The 20,666-nt window shown below is 34.6% G+C and overlaps 1 protein-coding gene across 2 annotated transcripts in view; it reads left to right on the top strand.

Moving 5' to 3' along the window:
• LOC105338096 (atrial natriuretic peptide receptor 1) overlaps window positions 1-20,666 on the top strand; it is a 168,100-nt gene that overhangs the window by 35,640 nt on the left and 111,794 nt on the right. Inside the window, exon 1 of one of the 2 annotated variants that reach the window (XM_066068307.1) lies at window positions 16,454-16,922. The exons of the other annotated variant lie outside the window; for it this stretch is intronic. Coding sequence (XP_065924379.1) covers window positions 16,605-16,922 — 318 coding nt within the window. The 5' untranslated portion in view covers window positions 16,454-16,604. Of the gene's footprint in view, window positions 1-16,453; window positions 16,923-20,666 lie in introns of those variants that run through there. 2 annotated transcript variants of the gene reach the window in all.

Genomic DNA, 20,666 nt, shown 5'->3' with positions numbered 1-20,666 from the left:
CATAACTGTAAGATAAACATCTTTGCTTCTATAATCTTTCACAAAATATATCTCAGTAAAGGGGCTATAGATGAAAGACTTGAGAGCCCTTTGGTCCCCTAATTTGAGGGGCCCCTTTGTCTTGATATCAAATAAAAGTTCTTATGAATACAAAAAAAATTAACATTATATGTTTTAACAAAATATTATTCAGAAAAGAGATAAACAAAGAAAACCAGAAAAAATTATGATATTTGTTTAATCTCAATTTTTGGGTCCAGGCGAGCTTCGGCGCTTTTTGCGATCGAAATGATTTTAAACCTTTATGCACAATTTCAATCTTCCGTCTACCATCACTGAAAATTAAAGTGACGTCATCAATAAAAAAAATTTGCAATACGGTTCACATCGTCATCTATTCGATCGACAAGTTTCATAAAAATCAATTGAGTAGTTTTCGAGATCTTGCGTGCACAAAATTTGTAAGAAAAAAAAATAATAATATAGAAGTATAGGGAAAAAGGAACAAGGCAATAACAATAAGGTTTTCCGTTGGAAACTTGTACTTCAGTCCAACAACCCCTTTATTTTGAATATCTTAGTTAGAAAGACAAAAAAAAATGGAGAGAAGGAAATAGAGAGAAAGAACAAATCTTGGCTCCGGCGAGATTCGAACACACAGCCTTTGCATGTGTCATAACAGTATTTCATCGTAGACTGGTCCTCTGTCTCTATCGTACGAAATATATATATAGGCATTGCCAGTCTATATTTCATCATCGAAGGTTCACGTCAAAACATGGCTGACGCGAAATAATTCCCGATTTTCTCTTTGAATTTGGGGCGTTTCCGCCCGGGACAGGAGCTGAATTTTTGTATGAGATGAAAAACAACGTGTAAGATGTCTCACTACTCAGGTTCGGTAACAGTGCGAGGTCATTTGAAATATTGATGCGTGTTTGTGTCTGGAGGGGGATGAAAAGGACCGAGCTTGATTTTCGTCGTAAATAAATCGAAAGTAGAATTTTGAGGTGTGGATCTCGGATTCGGTTAACGACAATTAGGGGAAGTCCTAAAACAATGACTGATGCATTTTACACATGTATTTCAGAGTAGAGATTTTTTTGTGTCGTTTACTATTATGTTTGACTGTTTTATATCAACAGGATTGATAAAATTCTTATAAATGTAGAAATAACGAAATCAGTAACACGTAAATTTATTCATAAAAAAAATTGATGACAGTAATTTCCACAGTTCTAACATTCATAATTAGTTCACACGGTATCGTAGATACAGACTAAACGGAAAACAAGAAATATACATGCAACAGAAATATTACGCGGCTGCTTACATCCCTTGCACTGTGTAAATTTTAAGTCCCCGTACAGGCTATACTCGCGGCTTGATATCGGAAATTTCTTCTTAATTGTTCAACCCGCTGCAAATTTGGCAGAAAAACAGAATGAGGTCCGAGGTACATTTACACAAAATTTCATGAAGATTGAGTGAAGGGCTCGGGAGTTAGAATTTTTTTTCTACAGTACATGTCAAACACGAAAATTAAAACTCAAATGCCAAAAAGTTCATAACTCTGTTAATAATGAACGAATTGGTCTGGTAATTAGTGCGGTAATCTAGAATGGTACTAAGTTGAAATTAAAGGTCCGAGATCAAAGATCAAGTAAAATCGGGCCAGAAAAACTAAATGATTTTATGAAGGGGGGGGGGGGGCGGTGGTCGGTGACTTCTATATTAAACGGAAAATACTAAATTCCCAATATCACTAGAGTTTGAGATACATGCTTGACCCTTATTTTGCTATTTACCAGCTAAACATGATTTGGAAATAGAATGAAAAATCCTTTGATTTTAAACAGACTCTTTTCTTCAATTTCTATATCCTCTTTTTCTTTTACAAATAAATCAGAAATGTATTGGACTTCTCGCCCTTGTTTTGTTTCTGATATATGTATAAGAGCTTTGATTGAAACATTTAGATCCCTCTTATCATGTAATTTGAGGGGCTAGCCCCTTTTTCTTGATATCAATGAAAGGTCCCTTAATATTAAACACATTTTGTTCAACAAGTGTTTAGAAATTTGTTACTGTTTTTGAGATATTAGGGAAAGATTGTTTTAGGGGCCGACTCTTTATCTCCGTATAAGGACCATTAAACGAAACTTTGGTGGTTGAATATTATTACGAGTATTATTCTGAGTATCTTCTCTTCTATAATGCATTTCAAAATATTTCTCCTTTTTAAGAAATAAATGATCAAAATATTGGACTTCTAGCCCCTTTAAAATCCAGATTATGTAACATATCAGAAAACTCTTAACAAATATAGGTAGATAACTGGAAGATACACATTTTTGCTTCTTTAATACATTACAAAATATTTTTCATTAAAGAGATATAGATAAAGGACTTTAGACCCCTCTTGGCCCCTTATATGAGGGGTCAGCCCCTTTTGCTTGGTGTCAGTTGAAAGATCTTTTATAGATTAATTTTTGATGCTCTACATGTGTTAGCAAAATATTGATTAGAAGAAAGATATTCGTGATCAAATCTCAAATTTCGTAAAAATTTTCAAAAAAATTTAACATCAACATTTTCAGTTCCGGGCGAGCTTCAAGGATGATGACTTCTGGTCAAATCTAAAACAAGCAAGCAAATCTACCATAACCACTCTATCTTGCATATAAATTTCAAGTCCCTAACTATAACAGTTTTTGAGGAGATGCGTGAACAATATCATGTTCCAAAATACATGAAAAAGGGAGATAATTCAGAAGCGGAAGTGAATTTTCAGACAGGAAGTAAGATGCAAAGAGATATTCACCTAAGACATCATCCCTGTAAAAATCATTAAAATCGATTGAGAAATGGCTGAGAAATTAAGGGTGACTACCAAGAAGAAAAATAATAATATAGAAGAATGAGAACGCGTAGGAAAACAGTAAGGTCTTCCGCTGAAGACGGAAGACCTTAATAATAAAGGACTGTTTTTGTCTAAATCTTAAAGGAAGAGTGTTTTTCAACTTGTACTTCAGTCCAACAACCCCTTTATTTTGAATATCTTAGTTAGAAAGTAAAAAAAAAAAACAGATGGAGAGAAGGAAATAGAGAGAAAGAACAAATCTTGGCTCCACACGGCCTTTGCAGGTGTCATAACAGTATTTCATCAAAGGTTCGCGTCAAAACATGGCTGACGCGATATAATTCCCGATTTTCTCTTTGAATTTGTGGGGCGTTTCCGCCCGGGACAGGAGCTGAATTTTTGTATGAGATGAAAAACAACGTGTAAGATGTCTCACTACTCAGGTTCGGTAACAGTGCGAGGTCATTTGAAATATTGATGCGTGTTTGTGTCTGGAGGGGGATGAAAAGGACCGAGCTTGATTTTCGTCGTAAATAAATCGAAAGTAGAATTTTGAGGTGTGGATCTCGGATTCGGTTAACGACAATTAGGGGAAGTCCTAAAACAATGACTGATGCATTTTACACATGTATTTCAGAGTAGAGATTTTTTTGTGTCGTTTACTATTATGTTTGACTGTTTTATATCAACAGGATTGATAAAATTCTTATAAATGTAGAAATAACGAAATCAGTAACACGTAAATTTATTCATAAAAAAATTGATGACAGTAATTTCCACAGTTCTAACATTCATAATTAGTTCACACGGTATCGTAGATACAGACTAAACGGAAAACAAGAAATATACATGCAACAGAAATATTACGCGGCTGCTAACATCCCTTGCACTGTGTAAATTTTAAGTCCCCGTACAGGCTATACTCGCGGCTTGATATCGGAAATTTCTTCTTAATTGTTCAACCCGCTGCAAATTTGGCAGAAAAACAGAATGAGGTCCGAGGTACATTTACACAAAATTTCATGAAGATTGAGTGAAGGGCTCGGGAGTTAGAATTTTTTTTCTACAGTACATGTCAAACACGAAAATTAAAACTCAAATGCCAAAAAGTTCATAACTCTGTTAATAATGAACGAATTGGTCTGGTAATTAGTGCGGTAATCTAGAATGGTACTAAGTTGAAATTAAAGGTCCGAGATCAAAGATCAAGTAAAATCGGGCCAGAAAAACTAAATGATTTTATGAAGGGGGGGGGGGGGGGGGGCGGTGGTCGGTGACTTCTATATTAAACGGAAAATACTAAATTCCCAATATCACTAGAGTTTGAGATACATGCTTGACCCTTATTTTGCTATTTACCAGCTAAACATGATTTGGAAATAGAATGAAAAATCCTTTGATTTTAAACAGACTCTTTTCTTCAATTTCTATATCCTCTTTTTCTTTTACAAATAAATCAGAAATGTATTGGACTTCTCGCCCTTGTTTTGTTTCTGATATATGTATAAGAGCTTTGATTGAAACATTTAGATCCCTCTTATCATGTAATTTGAGGGGCTAGCCCCTTTTTCTTGATATCAATGAAAGGTCCCTTAATATTAAACACATTTTGTTCAACAAGTGTTTAGAAATTTGTTACTGTTTTTGAGATATTAGGGAAAGATTGTTTTAGGGGCCGACTCTTTATCTCCGTATAAGGACCATTAAACGAAACTTTGGTGGTTGAATATTATTACGAGTATTATTCTGAGTATCTTCTCTTCTATAATGCATTTCAAAATATTTCTCCTTTTTAAGAAATAAATGATCAAAATATTGGACTTCTAGCCCCTTTAAAATCCAGATTATGTAACATATCAGAAAACTCTTAACAAATATAGGTAGATAACTGGAAGATACACATTTTTGCTTCTTTAATACATTACAAAATATTTTTCATTAAAGAGATATAGATAAAGGACTTTAGACCCCTCTTGGCCCCTTATATGAGGGGTCAGCCCCTTTTGCTTGGTGTCAGTTGAAAGATCTTTTATAGATTAATTTTTGATGCTCTACATGTGTTAGCAAAATATTGATTAGAAGAAAGATATTCGTGATCAAATCTCAAATTTCGTAAAAATTTTCAAAAAAAATTAACATCAACATTTTCAGTTCCGGGCGAGCTTCAAGGATGATGACTTCTGGTCAAATCTAAAACAAGCAAGCAAATCTACCATAACCACTCTATCTTGCATATAAATTTCAAGTCCCTAACTATAACAGTTTTTGAGGAGATGCGTGAACAATATCATGTTCCAAAATACATGAAAAAGGGAGATAATTCAGAAGCGGAAGTGAATTTTCAGACAGGAAGTAAGATGCAAAGAGATATTCACCTAAGACATCATCCCTGTAAAAATCATTAAAATCGATTGAGAAATGGCTGAGAAATTAAGGGTGACTACCAAGAAGAAAAATAATAATATAGAAGAATGAGAACGCGTAGGAAAACAGTAAGGTCTTCCGCTGAAGACGGAAGACCTTAATAATAAAGGACTGTTTTTGTCTAAATCTTAAAGGAAGAGTGTTTTTCAACTTGTACTTCAGTCCAACAACCCCTTTATTTTGAATATCTTAGTTAGAAAGTAAAAAAAAAAAACAGATGGAGAGAAGGAAATAGAGAGAAAGAACAAATCTTGGCTCCACACGGCCTTTGCAGGTGTCATAACAGTATTTCATCAAAGGTTCGCGTCAAAACATGGCTGACGCGATATAATTCCCGATTTTCTCTTTGAATTTGTGGGGCGTTTCCGCCCGGGACAGGAGCTGAATTTTTGTATGAGATGAAAAACAACGTGTAAGATGTCTCACTACTCAGGTTCGGTAACAGTGCGAGGTCATTTGAAATATTGATGCGTGTTTGTGTCTGGAGGGGGATGAAAAGGACCGAGCTTGATTTTCGTCGTAAATAAATCGAAAGTAGAATTTTGAGGTGTGGATCTCGGATTCGGTTAACGACAATTAGGGGAAGTCCTAAAACAATGACTGATGCATTTTACACATGTATTTCAGAGTAGAGATTTTTTTGTGTCGTTTACTATTATGTTTGACTGTTTTATATCAACAGGATTGATAAAATTCTTATAAATGTAGAAATAACGAAATCAGTAACACGTAAATTTATTCATAAAAAAATTGATGACAGTAATTTCCACAGTTCTAACATTCATAATTAGTTCACACGGTATCGTAGATACAGACTAAACGGAAAACAAGAAATATACATGCAACAGAAATATTACGCGGCTGCTAACATCCCTTGCACTGTGTAAATTTTAAGTCCCCGTACAGGCTATACTCGCGGCTTGATATCGGAAATTTCTTCTTAATTGTTCAACCCGCTGCAAATTTGGCAGAAAAACAGAATGAGGTCCGAGGTACATTTACACAAAATTTCATGAAGATTGAGTGAAGGGCTCGGGAGTTAGAATTTTTTTTCTACAGTACATGTCAAACACGAAAATTAAAACTCAAATGCCAAAAAGTTCATAACTCTGTTAATAATGAACGAATTGGTCTGGTAATTAGTGCGGTAATCTAGAATGGTACTAAGTTGAAATTAAAGGTCCGAGATCAAAGATCAAGTAAAATCGGGCCAGAAAAACTAAATGATTTTATGAAGGGGGGGGGGGGGGGGCGGTGGTCGGTGACTTCTATATTAAACGGAAAATACTAAATTCCCAATATCACTAGAGTTTGAGATACATGCTTGACCCTTATTTTGCTATTTACCAGCTAAACATGATTTGGAAATAGAATGAAAAATCCTTTGATTTTAAACAGACTCTTTTCTTCAATTTCTATATCCTCTTTTTCTTTTACAAATAAATCAGAAATGTATTGGACTTCTCGCCCTTGTTTTGTTTCTGATATATGTATAAGAGCTTTGATTGAAACATTTAGATCCCTCTTATCATGTAATTTGAGGGGCTAGCCCCTTTTTCTTGATATCAATGAAAGGTCCCTTAATATTAAACACATTTTGTTCAACAAGTGTTTAGAAATTTGTTACTGTTTTTGAGATATTAGGGAAAGATTGTTTTAGGGGCCGACTCTTTATCTCCGTATAAGGACCATTAAACGAAACTTTGGTGGTTGAATATTATTACGAGTATTATTCTGAGTATCTTCTCTTCTATAATGCATTTCAAAATATTTCTCCTTTTTAAGAAATAAATGATCAAAATATTGGACTTCTAGCCCCTTTAAAATCCAGATTATGTAACATATCAGAAAACTCTTAACAAATATAGGTAGATAACTGGAAGATACACATTTTTGCTCCTTTAATACATTACAAAATATTTTTCATTAAAGAGATATAGATAAAGGACTTTAGACCCCTCTTGGCCCCTTATATGAGGGGTCAGCCCCTTTTGCTTGGTGTCAGTTGAAAGATCTTTTATAGATTAATTTTTGATGCTCTACATGTGTTAGCAAAATATTGATTAGAAGAAAGATATTCGTGATCAAATCTCAAATATCGTAAAAATTTTCAAAAAAATTTAACATCAACATTTTCAGTTCCGGGCGAGCTTCAAGGATGATGACTTCTGGTCAAATCTAAAACAAGCAAGCAAATCTACCATAACCACTCTATCTTGCATATAAATTTCAAGTCCCTAACTATAACAGTTTTTGAGGAGATGCGTGAACAATATCATGTTCCAAAATACATGAAAAAGGGAGATAATTCAGAAGCGGAAGTGAATTTTCAGACAGGAAGTAAGATGCAAAGAGATATTCACCTAAGACATCATCCCTGTAAAAATCATTAAAATCGATTGAGAAATGGCTGAGAAATTAAGGGTGACTACCAAGAAGAAAAATAATAATATAGAAGAATGAGAACGCGTAGGAAAACAGTAAGGTCTTCCGCTGAAGACGGAAGACCTTAATAATAAAGGACTGTTTTTGTCTAAATCTTAAAGGAAGAGTGTTTTTCAACTTGTACTTCAGTCCAACAACCCCTTTATTTTGAATATCTTAGTTAGAAAGTAAAAAAAAAAAACAGATGGAGAGAAGGAAATAGAGAGAAAGAACAAATCTTGGCTCCACACGGCCTTTGCAGGTGTCATAACAGTATTTCATCAAAGGTTCGCGTCAAAACATGGCTGACGCGATATAATTCCCGATTTTCTCTTTGAATTTGTGGGGCGTTTCCGCCCGGGACAGGAGCTGAATTTTTGTATGAGATGAAAAACAACGTGTAAGATGTCTCACTACTCAGGTTCGGTAACAGTGCGAGGTCATTTGAAATATTGATGCGTGTTTGTGTCTGGAGGGGGATGAAAAGGACCGAGCTTGATTTTCGTCGTAAATAAATCGAAAGTAGAATTTTGAGGTGTGGATCTCGGATTCGGTTAACGACAATTAGGGGAAGTCCTAAAACAATGACTGATGCATTTTACACATGTATTTCAGAGTAGAGATTTTTTTGTGTCGTTTACTATTATGTTTGACTGTTTTATATCAACAGGATTGATAAAATTCTTATAAATGTAGAAATAACGAAATCAGTAACACGTAAATTTATTCATAAAAAAATTGATGACAGTAATTTCCACAGTTCTAACATTCATAATTAGTTCACACGGTATCGTAGATACAGACTAAACGGAAAACAAGAAATATACATGCAACAGAAATATTACGCGGCTGCTAACATCCCTTGCACTGTGTAAATTTTAAGTCCCCGTACAGGCTATACTCGCGGCTTGATATCGGAAATTTCTTCTTAATTGTTCAACCCGCTGCAAATTTGGCAGAAAAACAGAATGAGGTCCGAGGTACATTTACACAAAATTTCATGAAGATTGAGTGAAGGGCTCGGGAGTTAGAATTTTTTTTCTACAGTACATGTCAAACACGAAAATTAAAACTCAAATGCCAAAAAGTTCATAACTCTGTTAATAATGAACGAATTGGTCTGGTAATTAGTGCGGTAATCTAGAATGGTACTAAGTTGAAATTAAAGGTCCGAGATCAAAGATCAAGTAAAATCGGGCCAGAAAAACTAAATGATTTTATGAAGGGGGGGGGGGGGGGCGGTGGTCGGTGACTTCTATATTAAACGGAAAATACTAAATTCCCAATATCACTAGAGTTTGAGATACATGCTTGACCCTTATTTTGCTATTTACCAGCTAAACATGATTTGGAAATAGAATGAAAAATCCTTTGATTTTAAACAGACTCTTTTCTTCAATTTCTATATCCTCTTTTTCTTTTACAAATAAATCAGAAATGTATTGGACTTCTCGCCCTTGTTTTGTTTCTGATATATGTATAAGAGCTTTGATTGAAACATTTAGATCCCTCTTATCATGTAATTTGAGGGGCTAGCCCCTTTTTCTTGATATCAATGAAAGGTCCCTTAATATTAAACACATTTTGTTCAACAAGTGTTTAGAAATTTGTTACTGTTTTTGAGATATTAGGGAAAGATTGTTTTAGGGGCCGACTCTTTATCTCCGTATAAGGACCATTAAACGAAACTTTGGTGGTTGAATATTATTACGAGTATTATTCTGAGTATCTTCTCTTCTATAATGCATTTCAAAATATTTCTCCTTTTTAAGAAATAAATGATCAAAATATTGGACTTCTAGCCCCTTTAAAATCCAGATTATGTAACATATCAGAAAACTCTTAACAAATATAGGTAGATAACTGGAAGATACACATTTTTGCTTCTTTAATACATTACAAAATATTTTTCATTAAAGAGATATAGATAAAGGACTTTAGACCCCTCTTGGCCCCTTATATGAGGGGTCAGCCCCTTTTGCTTGGTGTCAGTTGAAAGATCTTTTATAGATTAATTTTTGATGCTCTACATGTGTTAGCAAAATATTGATTAGAAGAAAGATATTCGTGATCAAATCTCAAATTTCGTAAAAATTTTCAAAAAAATTTAACATCAACATTTTCAGTTCCGGGCGAGCTTCAAGGATGATGACTTCTGGTCAAATCTAAAACAAGCAAGCAAATCTACCATAACCACTCTATCTTGCATATAAATTTCAAGTCCCTAACTATAACAGTTTTTGAGGAGATGCGTGAACAATATCATGTTCCAAAATACATGAAAAAGGGAGATAATTCAGAAGCGGAAGTGAATTTTCAGACAGGAAGTAAGATGCAAAGAGATATTCACCTAAGACATCATCCCTGTAAAAATCATTAAAATCGATTGAGAAATGGCTGAGAAATTAAGGGTGACTACCAAGAAGAAAAATAATAATATAGAAGAATGAGAACGCGTAGGAAAACAGTAAGGTCTTCCGCTGAAGACGGAAGACCTTAATAAGAAACAGTACGAAAACTATAAGGTCTTCCGTTGGAAACGGAAGACCTTAAAAAAATTGAATATAGATGTACATTATACATGTATAAATAGATAAATAAAAAAACGAATAGTAAATGATAATTAATTGATTTAAAATTAAATAAATAGATAAATATATGGCTAAATAAATAAATAAATAAATAAATAAATAAATTAATAAAGAAAGAAAGAAAGAAATAAAAGGAAGATTGTGCATCATAACAGCTATTGCGCACGCAAAATATTACATATACTCGTAGATGGCGAGCGAATCGGGCCCGTTGTGCGGATAATTTTTTTTTTTTTACATTTTTTGTTGTTGCTTCTATGGCAGCAGTCAGCTCTGATTCCGACTCCTGGATCACGATGTTGTTATCTCACAAAGAGCTGGCACACAAGTCGCCGGAATCACGCAGACCAATATTTAGTTTCTCTAATAAAATAATTTAGATTGTTTGATAAAGCCATATTCAACGTGCGGCCGACCAGGGTATTTACCAACTGTGGCCGAAAAAGAAGAAAAAATCTCGCTAATGGAATTCTCTTTGTTTCAGTGATAAAGCTGATATTTCTTTAGGGACGGAATCCAGATATCTTTTTCCCCTTCTAGACAAAGTAGAGGATTTTTAACTACGCCGAACCGCGCTAGGCGGTTTGTTATGATAAGATCGGAGGGACCCCGGAATTAGCCCCTGGAGGGCCTAGACCGGCATTTAGTTATCTGCGATTCCTGCGGTCCTATTGCGTTCTTTACATTTGAGATGCATCATAAATCCACTCTGTCGAGCTGACGAATAATACGACGCTATACGCACTTATCAGTTACCGCATTAAACTATTTTATCCGTCATTTCAATCTGTTGTCTATTCTTATTAACTTGAAAATAGCTGAACATGGAGATATCATTCTGAAATTCCTTCAGTATTTTCGGCTAAGGATGGTTTCAAATATAAATCACGGAAGTCTCTACGTATTATTAATAAAAGAAGTATGACAGGCGCACCGCTAAGATCCGGAATCTGCCGACAAGGAATGCAATCAAGTTACATTGAATTGAAACAATGTGAATGAAAGTTATAGGGGGAAAAGATGCCACCGTCACTGCGATTGATTCATAGAAAACTGAAACTGCTGTTCGTAATAAATACACTATCTGTGACATGTTTGAACAGTGCAGTTTTACAAGTTATTTTCTTTTGCAATGTGCAAAATGAACGGGTTTTCATTTGAGTTCACGCGTCAGTGCTTTTTTTACTACTGTAGACATTTAAGACCAAATTTGATGTTGAATGCAAACTCAGAAGGCATGGTCTTGAATAAAAAAAAAACCGATCTGTGTCAAATTGAGTCTTGATCTTAGTCTTATTAGAATTATTCTAATAGAGAAATCTCTATGCATTGATGGATTTCTTTAGCGGAACCGGAAGCTGCGTGGACTGCATGAGGCTCACATACAAATCGTGCTCGCGCCATATTTATTTTAAAATTTAGTGCATGAACCTGGTTATAAAAGAAATTCTAGATGGTAAACAACAATGCAAACAAGCTCCCATTATAGGAGAAAATTACTCCCTGCATTTTCTGTAAGTCGGTTGTTCCGTGAAAAGCTTTCATCAAACACCGCTCGTTTGCCTTCCTAAATGATAGACCCGCCACAAGTATGGATTGTAGAACGTGTCAAAAATCCCTGATTGATGAAGATTTGGTGCGTGCCGTAAATCGATGGCCGATTCCTGCAGGAGTGACTTATTGAAGACAATGGGAATCATCCCAAGGTCTTAATAAAAATTGACAGTACAGAACGAGGCGCTAGTCTCACTTTGATGGAATTTACATAGTATCCCGTCCACACTACTAGTTGATACAGGGCTAATGTTTACTTGAATATCTAGAATGAATCCAAATGATGTTCATGGTGAACAGGAGTTGAAATGCGTGTATATTTTGATACAGGGGTAATCTCAAAATAATATACTTAAAATTTTTCTTTAATGAATGTAAACAAATTTTATCAAATGTAAACAAATTTCATCAAATGTATACAACTGTTAACTATTAAGATACAGCGACCAATGTTATAACCAGCCAAATGTAATCAACATGTTGTTCATGCAAATAATGAAGCACGTAAAGACCTCATGTGATTTAACGAATGTACTTTTCACGTGGATTCATGTTAGTTCATGATACAGTCAAGAAAAAGTGCTATGTTCAAATCATATTCATTTACCCATATTGAAACTTAACTCTAAAAAAAACCCCCCAAAACTCCGTGATATTCACGTATTTACGTAAAAAGAATCACGTGAAGTTCTTGTATCTGCAGTGTTGGGCTTTAAGCTACGTTCGTTCATTTCAGTTGCCCTTCCGTTACCTGGCTACAATATTAATGTGTTTACCGTATGCATAGAAACATTAATCAAAGCGATAAAGTATAATATCCGTAAAAACTAGACCCAGTGATGTTGGAATCTACCATCCTTTACACAGTTACACATCATTACAACTTTTTTATCTTGACTTTTCTCGCTTGATAACCTTACATATACTCTGTTTTACTAAATATATAGCCCACAATACATAAAAAACATAAATCGTTCTGATAAAAAGGCAATTTTTAATAATTTGAAGGAAAAAGAAAAATCAGATAAAAATAATCTTTTCAAAACCGTACAAAGGCTAAGAGCAATTGCTTTTTTTAGTCACCATTTAATGTGAGTGTATCGCAATGCAATAAAAACACAAACAAAAAAAGCCACTCCAGATGACAAATATCTTATTATTGACATTAACGTTCATGCAACAGAGAGGGAGAAAAAAACCCGCATGGAGGCTGATTTTTAACCGTGTTTTAGCGTTCAGTACCTTTTCAGTTGATTACTTTGCGTTTGTAGTTACTACAGTAAAGTTTAACAGATCAATGGATTTGGAGGACTTGATAATTAAACATTGATGCAAAAAAAAAAAAAAAAAAAAATCCGAGAAAAAACTTTCACTACGTATTTGTTGATTAAGAGTGCAATGTTATGAAGTCATTGAGTAAAATGCAAATTAAGCTGTGAAATTTCTCTTCTTTTGAAAAAGGCTTTCGAAAGCCGGCAAATTCGCTGTTTTGAATATAATTAAACATTCAGAATGCATGTTCATCTTTACTTGTACTTCGACACACGGCACTCTTATACAGCAAAGTGGTATTTGATTTAACATTATAAGATTATAATATTATTTTATTTACGTCAAATATACAAATACCACACACATGTCAATACACATTAATAGAAGTTTTGCTAAATCCAAGTACTATTTCTGAATGGAGACATGCATTATTACTGGTAAAAAAAAATCTTCCTTCATCCTCACTTTTCCAACCCCCACCCCCTTTAATTAACTAAGAAATCTTTCCATTTAACCACTAAGACGGAATACAAATGTTGGCTCTTCGGATTCGCTCTGTGCATGACTTCTCATACCCCCCCCCCAATACACACACAAGATATACGGGGGGACAATCCATTAGACTAAGTATATGATACCAAGATGTCGAGGAGATGATGTACTATTAGTTTTATTGATTGGATAATGTAATGGTCCATAATCATAAGATTTATATTTCACTTGTACTTTTATGTATTCAAGCAGACCGCCATGCACAGTAACTTAAAAAGGTGCATTGGCCGCTTTATAAGGGAGATAAATCTCCGTGGAATATCATTTATTTTTTTACTTTAAAAAAAAATAATTGGGGTTAAAAGGCAATTGCTGCCAGGTTTTGTCCTGTAAACTATGCTGAACTCATCTGTATTTTATTTGTCGTTTAGATTTTTTTTTTGAAAAGCCATTATCTTTGAAACAAATTTTAAATGAATGAAAAGTGGGATAATGTACCTTAATAATTACAAGAACGATAAAGAGGAAATTATTTTAAAGTACGTGTACTGTCAATAGTTATGGGTATTTAACATATGTTTGAAATGCAGGCATGAATCTATCAAGAAAATAAATGCAGATTTTGAACTCAGCTACACAGGAATTTGCCGATAAAATGAAAGCCATTCACCAAGTGGTCCGCTCCAGACCTCTAACAAATAGTTACATGATTCAAGAGCTTTTCACTTTTTATATCATTTCCTCATTATGATACTTAAATCTAAGGAGTAATGAACCAAAATGAATTGAGTGTTTCTACAATGCTTCTAAAAAAGTATTGAGGATAAGTGTTTTACCTAAAACATATACTGACTCTTTCAAAAAGAAATTCATTAAATTTTGATATGATTCTCTTAAAGTTCGTGATAAATGGGATGATATTACAATTATTTAAACCTGGTTTATTTAATGACCCCCTCGCGCCAACATCCGTGCCAACGAGAGATATTAATGTAAATGTTGTAGAACTTGTTTCTCAATCGTTGTAATGTGAGTAAAGTTCCGTTTTTAACCTAGTTAACCTAGTCCATTATATCGCATTGTTGTGGACCTTAAAGAAAGAAAGAAAGACTTTGACATATTCATGTATATTTGGAACCTTACCAACCCAACATGTATGACAGATGGTAGGTGTACATGTAAGTAAAAATGGTCAAGGTACATACATCGTTAATTTACTACAGGTATTAGATAAATGTGAGCTCTGACTTTCCACGCGTACTATGCATTTCCATGGGTTGTATATCAACTTCTTTTCACACTGGCCTTATAATTAGTACACGTACAGTATGCTGCAACATAATCTCTGTAGAAAAGCTAATAATAATGTCATAATGGTATCTCGCTACCTTAAACAGACCGCAATATAATATTACTGGTGTCAATATGGGTACTAATTATTGCTGCAAATGCTTTGACGAATGTTTGGGAAAAAAATCGCATTAGTTTGGATAATGCCATGACATGACTAGGGGACAAACTGTTGCCTTGGAGATTCACATGACATTATGTATATATACTGCTGCAAAAACAGCTTTCATCTGGACAGTCAGATTTCATGTTGTATCGAAAGAAACTTGATATCTTTATTGCTAATGTTTATGTCTTCGAACATAATATTTTCTTATTATACATAAATACATAGACATTTACTAGACTGAGTATTTTCTTATTCTTTTGAAAATGAGATTATTCGGATACCTCCATACATATGCCAGTCAAGTGTTTTTATTGGTTGGTTGAACTTGCATCCCCTGAATTCTCTTTAATTTTTTCTGTCCAAAAGCTATCACATGTACATCTGGCTTTAAAGATCAGAGAGAGAGAGAGAGAGAGAGAGAGAGAGAGAGAGAGAGAGAGAGAGAGAGAGAGAGAGAGAGAGTTAATTAATAGATAAACTATGACAAGAATTCACAGAACAGAAACAAGATCTATCATATTTGTTATAAACGAATCGCGATGTTATGTTTAAATGATAAGATATACAACCTTCTGTTATTACATGTGACGAGTGCAAAATTATAACGTTTTTAAGGAGATTAGCAAAGTTTCCACTTCGTGACAAGTAGAGAAAACAGCAAGCTTAATTATGTCTCAAAAATGGCTCTCACTTGTATTTATTTTGATAACAAGGGTCTTAAAAAATGTTTTTTCGATGTGAAGCAAAGAGCTACAAAGCGGAAGCAAAAAGCATAATCAGACAAAGTCAACAAGATTTCTTCAGATGAGAAGCTGACATTATCATAAAACAAGCAGATATAACGTTTCGTGTACTTAAGAAAAAACAGAAAAAAATTCCCTCAGATTTCAGACGTAAAAGTTTATTTGCAAACCGTGAAAATTAAATTAGCAACAGTTACAAGCATATGGCTTGTGATTCCCCTCCTTTCAGACATTATCAGTCGTTGGATGATGGCAGTTTGTATGTTCATCTGGCACGTGCACTTACCTGAGATAATACCGATATTATTTCTTCACCTGTTGATGGGGAGTTTCAAAGCGGCATTTTGTCAATACAACATCCCGCCGCCTGGCAGTGTCTTGGAGTGAGAGAAAGAATGGTCAAACCGGAATCTTCCGGTATCGATTCAAAAAGGGGGGACCTACTGTCTGAGATATTTATAGAGACGACACGATTCCACACAGCAAAACCAAAAGTTAAGCGGACGACACCAAGAGGACTAAGGGGTCTGCTCTCTGGATATAACGTGTAAGTTACCATGGGAGGAGTTTCGTGCAGTGAGAGTTAAGCCGAGTGTTCTCGGAGATTTTATTTTCACATCTTTCCTGGATTCATTTCGGAATTCATTCATCTTACCGTAGTGTCACAGCAATTAACGCGTTGCGTTACGTCACAGCTGAATCTTCCTGAGTGTTTCTTTTTCCGTAGCACACTATGAAAACTGTCAGTTAAACTGTTTGGAGTATTTATTTGAAAAGTCACCATGAGTCTACTGTGTTTTCTGGCGTTTATTTTTTTACCCGTGGTCAAGTGTTTTACGGAAGTCCAGATGGCGCTAATGGTTCCAAACGACACGCATCGTCTGTTTTCAGTGGACATAGTACTTCCGGCGGTAAACATAGGGATTCTCCGGGCCCGCAGCTTCTTGCCCTCGGACGTCAATTTCACGGTCCACTACGCCGACTCCAAGTGCCACATCGGGGTGGGGATAAATGAGGCCATCAAATTGTGGTACGCCGGGAAAGTCCACGTCTTTTTTGGCCCTGTTTGTGACTATGCTGTAGCTCCAGTAGCCAGACAGGTAGGTCAAAGGTTAACCCTTATTAAAGGCCAGGTCACGGGTTCCTTGCAGTGTTCTATTTCAAATGTGGCCATTATTTTTGAAGCCCCCCCTTTTCCCGTGTCTCACTTTGACTCTCTATTCAAAGTTCTTGTTTTGCAAAGGACATACCAGGAATATTACCTTATAAAGTAAACTTAAATAAAATCGCTATGAAGAAAGCATGCAGGAAAAAAAAAACCTCATTTCACATTCATTGTGCAGAATCTAGATCTGTTTGCGATTGAGATACTTTAAAACAACTTTTAAATATTAATCCGAATTCAAACAATATTATTTTCTTTATAAAGAATCGGTGCATAGAATAATTTTTCCCTTCGATTATTAGTATTACTGGGTGTTCATCTGACAATAGATTAATTACTTAATTAACAATTTCCATTGTCAGTAAAACTGCAACAAAACAAATCATTACACTGTATCACCATTTAATGCTGGGAAAAGATTTCAGCTTTGCACTCTATAATACGAATAATAAACATTATCGATATTGAGATGTATAACCTGACACCGATTTGATTAAGTATCAAATTCTTTGTTAATTTCTTTTCTTGAAAAGAGAAATTTTGAATTGTCAACATTTTATTTTATAATCATTTTCTATCTGTGTTTTTGCGGTCTTGCATAATTGATGTAACTTTGCGCTTTTAGGTGCATCCCATAAATATCATTCAATGCCACAAACTATTCGTTTTTTATTTGTTGACATTCAAGGTGAAAAATTAATGAAATTAAATAAACCTGTTCTGAAGTGAACTCATATAATGAAGTTGACACAGAACTGGTTACACTGCGGGGAATCTCGTGCAAACTGGCCTAGATATACATATACATACATTACACGACTACAATATAAAACTCAAAAACATATATCACTAAGTACTTCTCGGAAGGAAGCGTATTTTCCTGTGTTATTATATTTCAAGCCATGGTCAAAGTGTACATTGACAAATTTGTACTTTGTGCAAGGAAATTGTATAATATATCATGTATGTTTCAATCGTAGGGGTAATGCAATCGATATTTGAACATTTAACCGGATGCTATTTAAAGATCAGAATTGAATTTTTAAACTAGACATACTTTACAATGTAAATTTAGTCATTATAAATATCATGTTACACGAAGTCGACAACCACATGTAGGTACTGTCATACCTGCAGAACTATAGTTTAATGGGGAAATTCGGGATTATATAGACCGTAGACAAAGTCGAACAGAATTTTTTACCCTACAGTTTTCCAGTTGGTCACCGTATACGAGAAGGACAGTGAAATTGACATATACATGTAAACTAGTAGTATACTAACATAATCACGGTACTATATTGTACTAACATAGGCACGGTAATAAACTACATGTACATAAAAAATAAATATAATCAAAAGTTATTTACGGACACTCTGTATATTCCACATTTTACCAGACAGCGCAACCGGGATGTATGACAAATGACTAATGTCTAATATTTTAGACCTAAACCTGAAGAAAATACTGGAATCAATCGTGACTCAAAGGTTGGCTGTGGTTTTTTTTTAAAATTTGGTTAAATACGGTTGACAAATATAAGTTTCATTAAATGTGTAGATTAATCAATAACTGTGTATTTCAAATTCTAGCAGATAACATGTACATTATATACATAAACGATACTTAAAAATCATTCACTTCACGGTGAAACTTATAGATCGTCCAATCAATCGTTTTTATTAATTAATGCATTTATTTCACTTATCGTAATTGACATCTTTATATACGAAGAATTATATGCTATCTGATAATTTCATTCCTGGTTTGGTCCCGCATCATTTACCTCTGTTTTTAAGTAGCAAACTACTATAAAGGGACCACGACCCCCCCCCCCCCCCTCCCCCGGGAAAATCGGATATATATCATCGAATTTCAACTTAACATGTATACTCCAAAGCTAGGTTTTTGCATGATAAATATACAGCATTTATATTTAAGATTCTTTGTTACTCTTCACTCTTTTCAAATTAATTATAAAATGTCAAACAATTTTATTTTTTGAATTATAACAATACGAAGCTCTGCCTATTTGTAACACAGGACATTGATTTTCATTTCCGTGAAGAAAACGCATGTGTCGTTTGACCGTATTGAGTACATTAAAAGTCGACACCGAAACAAATAAACAGATCATATTGACTGTCAAAATAACAGAAGATAAATCTCGCAAAATCTCGCGAAATGGATGTAAAATCCGAGAGAGAAATAAAATAAAATAAATTGCGGTGCCTCCTGAAATTGGGAAAAAAATGAACAGAGTATCGACTGGTTAGGCCTATTTGTGAGACATAAAGTTATCTAAAATCGGGAGTAGTTAACACATGAAAAACCCTTTCTTCTGAAAAGTCACAAGACTTGGGATCTTAAAACTTAAATTTTTTTAATCGTCTACGTAATCTAGTATTTGGTAACCTTAGCAATGCAAATAAACTTAGTTACTATGCATGCAATCAATGCAGCTTCGCCTCTTAGTATCTTCACCTCACTTAGCTTGGCGCTAAATAAGTACAAGTTTTCAACCGATCGAATTTGAGTCATAATCATATTTTAATTTTCAAAAGAAAAGCATGTTTACATGTATGTACTAAGTGGGCGTTTACCATACATGCATGTATTTGTACTTGTAACTGTCTGGGGACTTTATAGACGGGAAAAAAAATCAGACCCACATAGAATAATAATCTAGTCCTGAAAGCGAGCGCAAATCTCCCTTACCATATTCCGACGGCAATTGTCAATGGTATTTACACGGCGGCCGCATCGCCGGCATTGATTATGAATTCATCAAGGATCATGTTTACGTGAAATCTTTAATGTAAGATGCTTGAATCAATCAATTCTTCCTGCCGTAAGTAAAAAGTCGCGTAATATCGACACCTGGGTTAATAGGAAATGCCAGCTGAATCACACCCCCCCCCCCCCCTTCTAACCCCCCCCCCCCCCCCCCCGGTACAATATATACAAATCAATTGATATATCACCAGATAAATAAATTATCCCCCTCCTCGTCAACTACTTTCCCCTATATCAATTTACTTCCCCCATTTATCAACCCCTTATTCCTATTCACAAATCATAACTGAGTCTGACCCACATACAATATGTATACATGTATTGCGCCCACCCCTTCTGCTATGATGTTTCATAAAACGTGTACGTATGTAAATTTATCTCAAATTTAATTAAGATATACAGGTCTCAAAATAATTTTTTTTAACCGTTCCTACTTGTACATTTTGTTAGGGCCTCACAGTGTGTAGGCCAATGTAGGGTCACGTTTTAACGAATCTGAGGATCATTGCCATCTTAGAATTACTATTTTTTTTTCACCCAATTTTAAAGATAATTTTTATATTAACCGTTACATATGAAAATAACATGTAATTAGTTATCCTATGTAAAATATGGTATATTTGTTGTGCAAATATGTGTCAGTTGCGATTATTGAATAAAGTAAGTAAGCTTGAAGATGAAAGTATGGACCAACTGTTGATCAAACAGCGTCCTTCATAAGAAACCATTAAGTCCATACATGTGACATGACTCGGCATTACATTTCCCGTATTTGATATATCAATAATTTCCAGTAAACAAGCATAGTTACTATCCAATACAATAGCTCATGATGGTCATTAACCCCAAATGTCAAAATCATTGATGTTTTCTATTAATTTA

Source organism: Magallana gigas, chromosome 1, assembly GCF_963853765.1.
Source record: "Magallana gigas chromosome 1, xbMagGiga1.1, whole genome shotgun sequence".
Taxonomy (NCBI): domain Eukaryota; kingdom Metazoa; phylum Mollusca; class Bivalvia; order Ostreida; family Ostreidae; genus Magallana; species Magallana gigas.
The sequence above is the reverse complement of the archived record's forward strand: the minus strand, read 5'-3'. Positions and strand labels throughout refer to the sequence as shown.